A 13,298-nucleotide genomic window follows, 5' to 3' on the forward strand; every position below is an offset into this window, starting at 1 on the left:
CCAGAGTACACTGCAATGCCGGAGTGGAGGGGCCCAATCGGAGCCTGTACACGGGCCCCTTCCTCTCTTAAAGCACCTCTGCTTTGATATAGCCATTGAATGCTTATAACCACTGGGTAATCTTCAGCCTGACCCAGACCATTCAGCACATAGCAACACCAGGAAAGCTGTTCAGAACATACTGCCAATTACAGCTCTTACCATTGCAATACCTGACATTGCAGTGCTCACTGTTCATGGGAGGTGCATATGCTTTCCCGAACTGAACTCAACAGCTGGGATCAATTATATCAATAACCCGCCTCTGCCAATACCTGGGACACAGACATAAGGGGATTTATCTACATGAGAGCTCTGCAGCTGGGAACATTTACATCAATAGAGGGTTTTGCATCTATATTGTTGCTACTGCACCACATCTACAGTAACCTGGGAAACAAACACAAGAGGAACACATCCCTATAAGGAACTTAGTAATTCAATATTTTTTATCCATGCACAGACAGAGACACCCTAGGCGCCAAGGAGTCCATTGTGCCTTTTTGCCCGTCAGGCTCTGAATTGAGAAAATAATTATTAATGACAGATGCAGGATTGTTGCCTACTTTTACAAACAGTGTCAATCCCCTAGTGGTATATCTGTCTTATTTCAAATGATCGATCATATATTAATTATATTAGTCTGCAGTTTACAGGATTGAACAATTTTATTTTTGTTAGACAGTGGATCACTCTGTGATCTCTCTCCGTTCCCAGCACTAGAGGCAGCTTCCCTGCTCTAGCGTTTTCCCTCCTAGTGTCAGCTCAGTGAAAGAGGAGGTGCTTAGTGCACAGTCTGAGAGTTCTTCCTGGGAGAGAAAACTGCACTAATGTGCAGCTTCTACTCTCCTCAGTGTGTGACCTTGTCTACCCCACAGCCGCACCCTGTGTGTACGTAGCTGCATCCTGTGTGTACTGAGACGCTGTGTTACCGCTGTACTGCTTCACATGTGTACTGTGAGTTCCTGCTGCTGCAGAACCTCTTCTATATACTACACGCTGTTATCTCTATTATCTGAATAAACCAATCATCCTTGTTAAGTGCAGTTGTGTGGACTAACATTCTATCCGACACCGCAACACTCTGTCAACAATATTCGCTAAGGATTATTTCTGAATAACAGCAGTTTATATGTGATTTGGCTTATACATTTTAACCCTTATATTTATATGTTGTATTGTGTGTTTATACTATCCTTTTTAGATGTACTAATACATTTATTTTTTACTTGTGACTATTTGAGACTGTAATTATGCTCATTAATAGCTGCATAGTCTAAATACCCACCTGTCAACTAGAGGGCTTGTTTTTTTTGCTGGTCCAACTGCCCTAGGGATTCGAGTCATGTGCTGACTAGCCTAGTCCTGGTTGGCACTATGTTGGGATCTAGTAAGCCAAGTGCAGGTAATGGAAAAACTGTCCCTTGATATTTCTAGTACCACCCTTGGAAGCCTACAACAAATGCTCAGTAAACACATCAAAATGCTGGAGATTTGTGGCTTTATAACCCACCGCAAATCACCAACAGGTTGTAGACTTTGCCCCTAAATTGCAGGGTATTATATCCTACAACTTGGAGGCCATAGTCACCGCAATCATACTGCAATTTTTAGCAATTTAAGTCACATTCCCCTGGATATATACTTTAATAGCCATGGACTCAAACCTAACTCCTATAGTAAGGATTAAGTAAGGATCGTAAAAAGTACAAATTTGCAAAAACTGGGACCAATCGCAAAATTGTGAAAGCACGCCCAAACGGAAAATGTGCAACACTAATTTAATGTTACAAAAAAAAGTGGACTTGTCAAATTTGCTAATTTTGCGATGAGATTTAAAAATCCGCATTTTTTGCAAAAAAAAAAACTTACACTTATTCGCATTTTTTGCATGAAAATTTCTGATGTCACAATTTAACATCATGTAGAGAAAAGAGAAAAAGCCAATCAACTTTATATAGCAGCACTCATTCCCTAAGTTCTTTTTTCAAAGCAAATGCACTTTATTAAATATTTCTCTATCGTCCTAGTGGATGCTGGGGTTCCTGAAAGGACCATGGGGAATAGCGGCTCCGCAGGAGACAGGGCACAAAAGTAAAGCTTTCCGATCAGGTGGTGTGCACTGGCTCCTCCCCCTATGACCCTCCTCCAAGCCAGTTAGATTTTTGTGCCCGGCCGAGAAGGGTGCAATCTAGGTGGCTCTCCTAAAGAGCTGCTTAGAGAAAGTTTAGCTTAGGTTTTTTATTTTACAGTGAGTCCTGCTGGCAACAGGATCACTGCAACGAGGGACTTAGGGGAGAAGAAGTGAACTCACCTGCGTGCAGGATGGATTGGCTTCTTGGCTACTGGACATCAGCTCCAGAGGGACGATCACAGGTACAGCCTGGATGGTCACCGGAGCCTCGCCGCCGGCCCCCTTGCAGATGCTGAAACATGAAGAGGTCCAGAATCGGCGGCAGAAGACTCCTCAGTCTTCTAAAGGTAGCGCACAGCACTGCAGCTGTGCGCCATTTTCCTCTCAGCACACTTCACACGGCAGTCACTGAGGGTGCAGGGCGCTGGGAGGGGAGCGCCCTGGGAGGCAAATGAAAACCTATTTGGCTAAAAAATACCTCACATATAGCCTCCGGGGCTATATGGAGATATTTAACCCCTGCCAGAATACACTAAAGAGCGGGAGACGAGCCCGCCGGAAAAGGGGCGGGGCCTATCTCCTCAGCACACAGCGCCATTTTCCTTACACAGCTCCGCTGGTCAGGACGGCTCCCAGGTCTCTCCCCTGCACTGCACTACAGAAACAGGGTAAAACAAGAGAGGGGGGGCAAAATAGTGGCAAAAATTATATTATAAAAGCAGCTATACAGGGAGCACTTATTATAAGGCTATCCCTGTCATATATAGCGCTTTTGGTGTGTGCTGGCAAACTCTCCCTCTGTCTCCCCAAAGGGCTAGTGGGGTCCTGTCTTCGTTAAGAGCATTCCCTGTGTGTCTGCTGTGTGTCGGTACGTGTGTGTCGACATGTATGAGGACGATATTGGTGTGGAGGCGGAGCAATTGCCAAATATGGGGATGTCACCTCCTAGGGGGTCGACACCAGAATGGATGCCTTTATTTATGGAATTACGGGATAGTGTCAACACGCTAAAGCAGTCGTTTGTCGACATGAGACGGCCGGACAATCAGTTAGTGCCTGTCCAGGCGCCTCAAACACCGTCAGGGGCTGTAAAACGCCCTTTGCCTCAGTCGGTCGACACAGACCCAGACACAGGCACTGATTCCAGTGGCGACGGTGACGAATCAACCGTATTTTCCAGTAGGGCCACACGTTATATGATTTTGGCAATGAAGGAGGCGTTACATTTAGCTGATACTACTGGTACCACTAAACAGGGTATTATGTGGGGTGTGAAAAAACTACCTATAGTTTTTCCTGAATCAGAAGAACTAAATGATGTATGTGATGAAGCGTGGGTTGCCCCCGATAAAAAGATGCTAATTTCAAAGAAGTTATTAGCTTTATACCCTTTCCCGTCAGAGGTTAGGGCGCGCTGGGAAACACCTCCTAGGGTGGATAAGGCGCTCACACGCTTATCTAAACAAGTGGCGTTACCCTCTCCTGAGACGGCCGCACTTAAAGATCCAACAGATAGGAGGATGGAAAATATCCAAAAAAGTATATACACACATACAGGTGTTATACTACGACCAGCTATAGCGTCAGCCTGGATGTGCAGTGCTGGAGTAGTTTGGTCAGAGTCCCTGATTGAAAATATTGATACCCTGGATAGGGACAATGTTTTACTGTCTTTAGAGCAAATAAAGGATGCATTTCTTTATATGCGTGATGCACAGAGGGATATCTGCACACTGGCATCACGGGTAAGTGCTATGTCCATTTCGGCCAGAAGAAGTTTATGGACGCGACAGTGGTCAGGCGATGCGGACTCAAAACGGCATATGGAAGTTTTGCCGTATAAAGGGGAGGAGTTATTTGGAGTCGGTCTATCAGATTTGGTGGCCACGGCTACAGCCGGGAAATCCACCTTTTTACCTCAAGCTACTCCCCAACAGAAAAAGACACCGACTTTTCAACCGCAGCCCTTTCGTTCCTTTAAAAACAAGAGAGCAAAGGGATATTCATATCTGCCACGAGGCAGAGGAAGGGGGAAGAGACACCAACAGGCAGCTCCTTCCCAGGAACAGAAGCCCTCCCCCGCTTCTACAAAAGCCTCAGCATGACGCTGGGGCTTCTCAAGCGGACTCGGGGGCGGTGGGCGGTCGTCTCAAGAATTTCAGCGCGCAGTGGGCTCACTCGCAGGTAGATCCCTGGATCCTGCAGATAATATCTCAGGGGTACAGGTTGGAACTAGAGACAGATCCGCCTCGCCGTTTCCTGAAGTCTGCTTTACCAACGTCCCCCTCCGAAAGGGAGACGGTTTTGGAAGCCATTCACAAGCTGTACTCTCAGCAGGTGATAGTCAAGGTACCTCTTCTACAACAGGGAAAGGGGTATTATTCCACTCTATTTGTGGTACCGAAGCCGGACGGCTCGGTAAGACCTATTCTAAATCTGAAGTCCTTGAACCTGTACATAAAGAAGTTCAAGTTCAAAATGGAGTCACTCAGAGCAGTGATAGCGAACCTGGAAGAAGGGGACTTTATGGTGTCCTTGGACATCAAGGATGCGTACCTCCACGTTCCAATTTACCCCTCACACCAGGGGTACCTCAGGTTCGTTGTACAAAACTGTCACTATCAGTTTCAGACGCTGCCGTTCGGATTGTCCATGGCACCTCGGGTCTTTACAAAGGTAATGGCCGAGATGATGATTCTTCTTCGAAGAAAAGGCGTATTAATTATCCCATACTTGGACGATCTCCTAATAAGGGCAAGGTCCAGAGAACAGCTAGAGAGGGGATTAGCACTGTCTCAAGAAGTGCTAAAACAGCACGGCTGGATTCTGAATATTCCAAAATCCCAGTTAATGCCGACAACTCGTCTGCTGTTCCTAGGGATGATTCTGGACACGGTTCAGAAAAAGGTTTTTCTCCCGGAGGAAAAAGCCAAGGAGTTGTCCGAGCTTGTCAGGAACCTCCTAAAACCAGGAAAGGTGTCTGTACATCAATGCACAAGAGTCCTGGGAAAAATGGTGGCTTCTTACGAAGCAATTCCATTCGGCAGATTCCATGCACGAATTTTCCAGAGGGATCTGTTAGACAAATGGTCAGGGTCGCATCTTCAGATGCACCAGCGGATAACCCTGTCTCCAAGGACAAGGGTATCTCTTCTGTGGTGGTTGCAGAGTGCTCATCTATTGGAGGGCCGCAGATTCGGCATACAGGATTGGATCCTGGTGACCACGGACGCCAGCCTGAGAGGCTGGGGAGCAGTCACACAAGGAAGAAACTTCCAGGGAGTGTGGACGAGCCTGGAAACGTCTCTTCACATAAACATTCTGGAACTAAGAGCAATCTACAATGCTCTAAGCCAGGCAGAACCTCTGCTTCAAGGAAAACCGGTGTTGATCCAGTCGGACAACATCACGGCAGTCGCCCATGTAAACAGACAGGGCGGCACAAGAAGCAGGAGTGCAATGGCAGAAGCTGCAAGGATTCTTCGCTGGGCAGAGAATCATGTGATAGCACTGTCAGCAGTGTTCATCCCGGGAGTGGACAACTGGGAAGCAGACTTCCTCAGCAGACACGACCTTCACCCGGGAGAGTGGGGACTTCATCCGGAAGTCTTCCACATGCTGGTAACCCGTTGGGAAAGACCAATGGTGGACATGATGGCGTCTCGCCTCAACAAAAAACTGGGCAGGTATTGCGCCAGGTCAAGAGATCCGCAGGCAATAGCTGTGGACGCGCTGGTAACGCCTTGGGTGTACCAGTCGGTGTATGTGTTTCCTCCTCTGCCTCTCATACCAAAAGTATTGAGAATTATACGGCAAAGAGGCGTAAGAACGATACTAGTGGTTCCGGATTGGCCAAGAAGGACTTGGTACCCGGAACTTCAAGAGATGATCACGGAAGATCCGTGGCCTCTACCTCTAAGGAGGGACTTGCTTCAGCAGGGTCCCTGTCTGTTTCAAGACTTGCCGCGGCTGCGTTTGACGGCATGGCGGTTGAACGCCGGATCCTAAAGGAAAAAGGCATGCCGGAAGAAGTTATTCCTACTTTGATTAAAGCAAGGAAGGAAGTAACCGTGCAACACTATCACCGCATTTGGCGAAGATATGTTGCGTGGTGCGAGGATCGGAGTGCTCCGACGGAGGAATTTCAACTGGGTCGATTCCTACATTTCCTGCAATCAGGATTGTCTATGGGTCTCAAATTGGGATCTATTAAGGTTCAAATTTCGGCCCTGTCGATTTTCTTTCAAAAAGAATTGGCTTCAGTTCCTGAAGTCCAGACTTTTGTTAAGGGAGTGCTGCATATACAGCCTCCTGTGGTGCCTCCAGTGGCACCGTGGGATCTCAATGTGGTTTTGGAATTTCTAAAATCTCATTGGTTTGAACCACTAAAAAAGGTGGATTTAAAATATCTCACATGGAAAGTGACCATGTTACTAGCCCTGGCTTCGGCCAGGAGAGTGTCAGAACTGGCAGCTTTATCTTACAAAAGCCCATATCTGATTTTCCATTCGGACAGGGCAGAACTGCGGACTCGTCCGCATTTTCTCCCTAAGGTGGTGTCAGCATTTCATCTGAACCAGCCTATTGTAGTGCCTGCGGCTACAAGTGACTTGGAGGACTCCAAGTTACTGGACGTTGTCAGAGCATTAAAAATATATATTGCAAGGACAGCTGGAGTCAGAAAATCTGACTCGTTGTTTATATTGTATGCACCCAACAAGATGGGTGCTCCTGCGTCTAAGCAGACGATTGCTCGTTGGATCTGTAGCACAATCCAACTTGCACATTCTGTGGCAGGCCTGCCACAGCCTAAATCTGTAAAGGCCCACTCCACAAGGAAGGTGGGCTCATCTTGGGCGGCTGCCCGAGGGGTCTCGGCATTACAACTTTGCCGAGCAGCTACGTGGTCAGGGGAGAACACGTTTGTAAAATTTTACAAATTTGATACTCTGGCTAAGGAGGACCTGGAGTTCTCTCATTCGGTGCTGCAGAGTCATCCGCACTCTCCCGCCCGTTTGGGAGCTTTGGTATAATCCCCATGGTCCTTTCAGGAACCCCAGCATCCACTAGGACGATAGAGAAAATAAGAATTTACTTACCGATAATTCTATTTCTCGGAGTCCGTAGTGGATGCTGGGCGCCCATCCCAAGTGCGGATTATCTGCAATACTTGTACATAGTTACAAAAATCGGGTTATTATTGTTGTGAGCCATCTTTTCAGAGGCTCCGCTGTTATCATACTGTTCACTGGGTTTGATCACAAGTTGTACGGTGTGATTGGTGTGGCTGGTATGAGTCTTACCCGGGATTCAAAATTCCTCCCTTATTGTGTACGCTCGTCCGGGCACAGTACCTAACTGGCTTGGAGGAGGGTCATAGGGGGAGGAGCCAGTGCACACCACCTGATCGGAAAGCTTTACTTTTGTGCCCTGTCTCCTGCGGAGCCGCTATTCCCCATGGTCCTTTCAGGAACCCCAGCATCCACTACGGACTCCGAGAAATAGAATTATCGGTAAGTAAATTCTTATTATTAGAGATAATATAAACTTGGAAAAAGATTCTCAATACCCATATGTGATGTAAGTGCCTTTATTATTATCACATATGATGTATTATATGTCCCCTTATAGCAAAGGGGACAACTGAAGTGAAATATTAAAACATTAAAACAATAGAAATAGAATAACGTGTAAGAAAAAACTTTAAATTTTATGTGTATAAAGATAATTTTAAAAGAAAATGCTGATGCGCTGTCTTAATTGATAAATCAATAAATACCTGTGATCAATAAGATTGTTAGATAATTTATTTAATTAATTAAAACAACCACTGATTCCTTTTTGGCCAGTGATGTTTATTAAGGGTTACAAGATGTGTCAGTGTTGTAACAATTCTAGTGCATTCTCAATTTTATAGATCATGATGCAACATTTGTTGCTGTATGGTAATGCAAAAAGAATGTTAAGGACAACACTGCATATATCCGGATGACAGTTTGTCTGTCTATTTATCTACAGATTTGAGGCTGTTATTGCCTTAAATAATACCGGTATATGATTACACACTGGCAACTGGTAATTTAATATTGGGTATTATAAATTACCCCTGTTGGAATGTATGCTCACTAACTACTACTCCTAAAATGATATCTTGCTTATCGCAGCAATACCTGGGATGATAGTTATAATTTAATGTTGTACTATTTTTAGGAGTAAGCCTGCTTGAACACCTCTTTATGAGATTCTATAAGAGGGGAATGTGAAATAAATATATGCATATTAATGCTGCTGCAGAAATTGATGTTTAAACATATGCAGCTAATCCGGGCACATATAAATCTCAAGTTGGTAATTTAATCCTTTTTTCCTTTATAGTTCTAATTGTATGTGTTCACAATAAAATAAGAGGGAGCATGCCAGATTAATTCCTCTATGATTTATGTATACCTTTAAATATTACTACAAGTATACTGTTATAGATGAACAATTGATCCAAACCTATGTGGTTTCCAAACAGATAGTTATATCATTACATTATCACTGTTGGTTGTTATCCCCGTGACATGTATTCACACTAAATCAAGCATGTCGTATTTTTCAAAGATATAGATTGCTTGTTTGGATTTCCCGTGTACACATACAACAATACAGGTCCCTCTTACTGCCTGCAGAGTCTGGCTAGTATTGCCATGCAGCACAAGTACACGTTGAGATTTACCCCTCTGCTATGTATAGTATAATTGATTGCAGGCAAGTAGCTATTACTAAGAGCAAACACTCCTGTCTTCTATATATATTTTGCCAGCATGTATCTGTTGATCTTACAAAAACCCTTCCTAATATTCTAATATACACAGGTAGTTAATACATGGTAATATTACTATAGACAGCGCACAGCTGAGCCAATGCGCATTTCACTTTATTAAGCTTCGTCAGGGCTATAAGCCCTATAAGCCCTGACGAAGCTTAATAAAGTGAAATGCGCATTGGCTCAGCTGTGCGCTGTCTATAGTAATATTACCATGTATTAACTACCTGTGTATATTAGAATATTAGGAAGGGTTTTTGTAAGATCAACAGATACATGCTGGCAAAATATATATAGAAGACAGGAGTGTTTGCTCTTAGTAATAGCTACTTGCCTGCAATCAATTATACTATACATAGCAGAGGGGTAAATCTCAACGTGTACTTGTGCTGCATGGCAATACTAGCCAGACTCTGCAGGCAGTAAGAGGGACCTGTATTGTTGTATGTGTACACGGGAAATCCAAACAAGCAATCTATATCTTTGAAAAATACGACATGCTTGATTTAGTGTGAATACATGTCACGGGGATAACAACCAACAGTGATAATGTAATGATATAACTATCTGTTTGGAAACCACATAGGTTTGGATCAATTGTTCATCTATAACAGTATACTTGTAGTAATATTTAAAGGTATACATAAATCATAGAGGAATTAATCTGGCATGCTCCCTCTTATTTTATTGTGAACACATACAATTAGAACTATAAAGGAAAAAAGGATTAAATTACCAACTTGAGATTTATATGTGCCCGGATTAGCTGCATATGTTTAAACATCAATTTCTGCAGCAGCATTAATATGCATATATTTATTTCACATTCCCCTCTTATAGAATCTCATAAAGAGGTGTTCAAGCAGGCTTACTCCTAAAAATAGTACAACATTAAATTATAACTATCATCCCAGGTATTGCTGCGATAAGCAAGATATCATTTTAGGAGTAGTAGTTAGTGAGCATACATTCCAACAGGGGTAATTTATAATACCCAATATTAAATTACCAGTTGCCAGTGTGTAATCATATACCGGTATTATTTAAGGCAATAACAGCCTCAAATCTGTAGATAAATAGACAGACAAACTGTCATCCGGATATATGCAGTGTTGTCCTTAACATTCTTTTTGCATTACCATACAGCAACAAATGTTGCATCATGATCTATAAAATTGAGAATGCACTAGAATTGTTACAACACTGACACATCTTGTAACCCTTAATAAACATCACTGGCCAAAAAGGAATCAGTGGTTGTTTTAATGAATTAAATAAATTATCTAACAATCTTATTGATCACAGGTATTTATTGATTTATCAATTAAGACAGCGCATCAGCATTTTCTTTTAAAATTATCTTTATACACATAAAATTTAAGTTTTTTCTTACACGTTATTCTATTTCTATTGTTTTAATGTTTTAATATTTCACTTCAGTTGTCCCCTTTGCTATAAGGGGACATATAATACATCATATGTGATAATAATAAAGGCACTTACATCACATATGGGTATTGAGAATCTCTTTCCAAGTTTATATTATCTCTAATATATTTAATAAAGTGCATTTGCTTTGAAAAAAGAACTTAGGGAATGAGTGCTGCTATATAAAGTTGATTGGCTTTTTCTCTTTTCTCTACATATTCATATATTCAGATCAACAAGCAGCACCACTTGAATACAATTGTGCGGAAATATTTATCAGCACAATATGTTATATTATAAATATTCCTTATAAAGGATCATTAATGTACAATCTGGTGCGGGAGTTTCTCTAACTTAAAATACAATTTAACATCAGCCACACATAACATTGAGCCAGCCAGTGCCTACTGACAGGATTCGTCGAACAACAAGACAAGCTACTTCCGCTGGTGAATCCACAAATGCAGGTAGAAAAAGGAAAAAAAAATGTTTTTCTTATGTTGAAAGTTTACATACATGTGCGTTCAGTTGCAAAAAATGTGTATGCCCCGCCTATCTAAAATCTGCATACGCCCACAACATGCCGCTGCTCATAGTTTTTGCGAGTCCAGCCCTTTAGTACGCCCCCTACACGCCTAGTTTTCGTAGTGTATATGCAGTTTTTGCTACGTCTCAGAAGTTATATTTTTTGTCTCAGATTTTACTTCATGCATGACTGTTGTGTGCGTATTTTCGCAATTTTTGCAGTTTTGTGTTCCTTGTTGAATTAGCCCCTATATATATAAACTAGTCATTTTTGGGATTTATTTTTGTTATTACAAAAAACTTCACAGAGGTGATTTATATAAAATGTAGTCTGGATGTTGCAATATATTTGAAAATCAATAACAATTTGTTTGTACAATAATGTAGTTAATGTTGTTTTTTTTTATCAACTTTCTGCAGGGGACATCTGAAGACCCTGTACACAAATCTGTGTTTGTTATAGATGAGATTGGAAAAATGGAACTCTTTAGTCATTCATTTACCGATGTTGTACCTAAAATATTGGATAGCCCTGGTACTGTGGTACTTGGAACTATTCCAGTACCCAAAGGAAAAACATTACCTCTTGTCGAAAAAATAAGACGGCGACATGACGTTAAAGTGTTTCATGTAAGTTTTCTACACTTATGGCAATTTTGCATGCACAAATTTAAAGTACTTATTATTTACACTACATATATTGTTTGGGAGATACTGGAGCTGATTCTGAGTCAGATGAATCTCTTTTCATGGAAACAAGGTTTAGCATAATCAGATTATTATTATTATTAGTATTAGTATTTTTATTTTTTTGTATATCTGTCCAATTCAGAGATGTACGCATCTGTCTTTCAAATTGGACTTTTGGGTTGGAAGTTGCATGCTTTCTGAGTCCGGTGTATGGAGATGGAAAGTCTGTTTCAGGTGTATCTGTTGCACCTATAGCAGCATTCTGCTGATGCAGGTGCTGATGCTAATTATGACAGTTGTTGCTGTGGACAGATAAACAATGGGTGGAGCAGCTTCTTGCTTGAATACACCTCGCAGAAGGTAGTAAATCAGGCATCTGCAGCATCACACCTACTTTGCATCAGACTCAGAATCAGCCCTACTAATCTCTTAATTGCTGGTTTATTCCCAGGTGAGTGAGCAGAAATGTTTTCTATTTTAAAGGGATCAAAATATTTTTACAGTGATTTAGGGGCCTATTTATCACCATCCACATCCAAGGATACAGTTGTAACATGATAAAATCACACGAATCCGCACTGCGATAATTGATTACATCACAAGGATGTGTCCTTTATCACATGCAGGGACAGACTGTCCCTGCGATGCCTGTTTGCAACATCATCGGGGTATTTTTTTTTTTTTTAAATACCCCAATGTCCTGCTGCGCATGCTCCATCACCGCCGACATCACTACTACCACCACCACCACCACCGGGTTGACCTCCCCATCACGGATATCCACCCCGTGTTTTGAACCCCGCATGGTAAATATACTTACCTGTCCAGGGAGCCAGTCATCGCTGCTACTGCCAGGCACCGGATCCTGTGCACTGCTGTGACCCCATGTGCTGTAAACTGAGCTGCCATTTTGCATCATCACTTTACTGCACCGGGGGTCACAGCGCAGCACATGGAGGACCCGTCACCTGGTTTCCCGCAGTGGAGCACCAATCAGTGGCTCCTGGACTGGTATGATTTTTTTTTTTTTTTTTACCCTGGACACACTGCCTGGTCCCTGCACAGCTTTCTCTGCCAGGGGGCAGAGAAAGCTGGGCAGACAGCAGCTTATAGCAGTGCAGCCCTGTGATTTACCAGTCTGAGCTGGCGAAATTATCACAGGGCTAGCTGCGATTTTTTTTTCCCACTTTTTCTTCCCAGTAAATTTGGCCCAGATCACATTTCCCATTATAAGTATGGGAAATGTAATGTGGGTTACTAAAAAAAGAAAAATAATGAAGTTAAGGGTTTGGAGCAGTTTTTCATGAAATATGCTCCAAAAACAATGTAATACATTTAAGTGATGCTAAAATAATGTGAATAGGTTGTGAAAATAATCTTAATAAATAGGCCTCTTAGACATGAAAGATAAACAGGCAGTGTCAAAAATGAGAGAATTTGTCAGTAGATACAGTATATCAAATAGCTGGTGTTATTTTATTTTCTCTGACGTCCTAGTGGATGCTGGGGACTCCGTAAGGACCATGGGGAATAGACGGCTCCGCAGGAGACTGGGCACACTAAAAGAAAGATTTGGTACTACCTGGTGTGCACTGGCTCCTCCCTCTATGCCCCTCCTCCAGACCTCAGTTAGATTTCTGTGCCCGGCCGAGCTGGATGCACACTAGGGGCTCT

General features: G+C 42.7%; 1 protein-coding gene across 6 annotated transcripts in view; it reads left to right on the plus strand.

Moving 5' to 3' along the window:
• NTPCR (nucleoside-triphosphatase, cancer-related) overlaps positions 1-13,298 on the plus strand; it is a 499,212-nt gene that overhangs the window by 467,450 nt on the left and 18,464 nt on the right. For all 6 annotated transcript variants that reach the window (XM_063917685.1, XM_063917686.1, XM_063917684.1 and 3 more), the window contains one exon: positions 11,355-11,564. In XM_063917685.1, coding sequence (XP_063773755.1) covers positions 11,355-11,564 — 210 coding nt within the window. The remainder of the gene's footprint in view (positions 1-11,354; positions 11,565-13,298) is intronic.

This window comes from Pseudophryne corroboree, chromosome 4, assembly GCF_028390025.1.
Source record: "Pseudophryne corroboree isolate aPseCor3 chromosome 4, aPseCor3.hap2, whole genome shotgun sequence".
Classification (NCBI taxonomy): Eukaryota; Metazoa; Chordata; class Amphibia; order Anura; family Myobatrachidae; genus Pseudophryne; species Pseudophryne corroboree.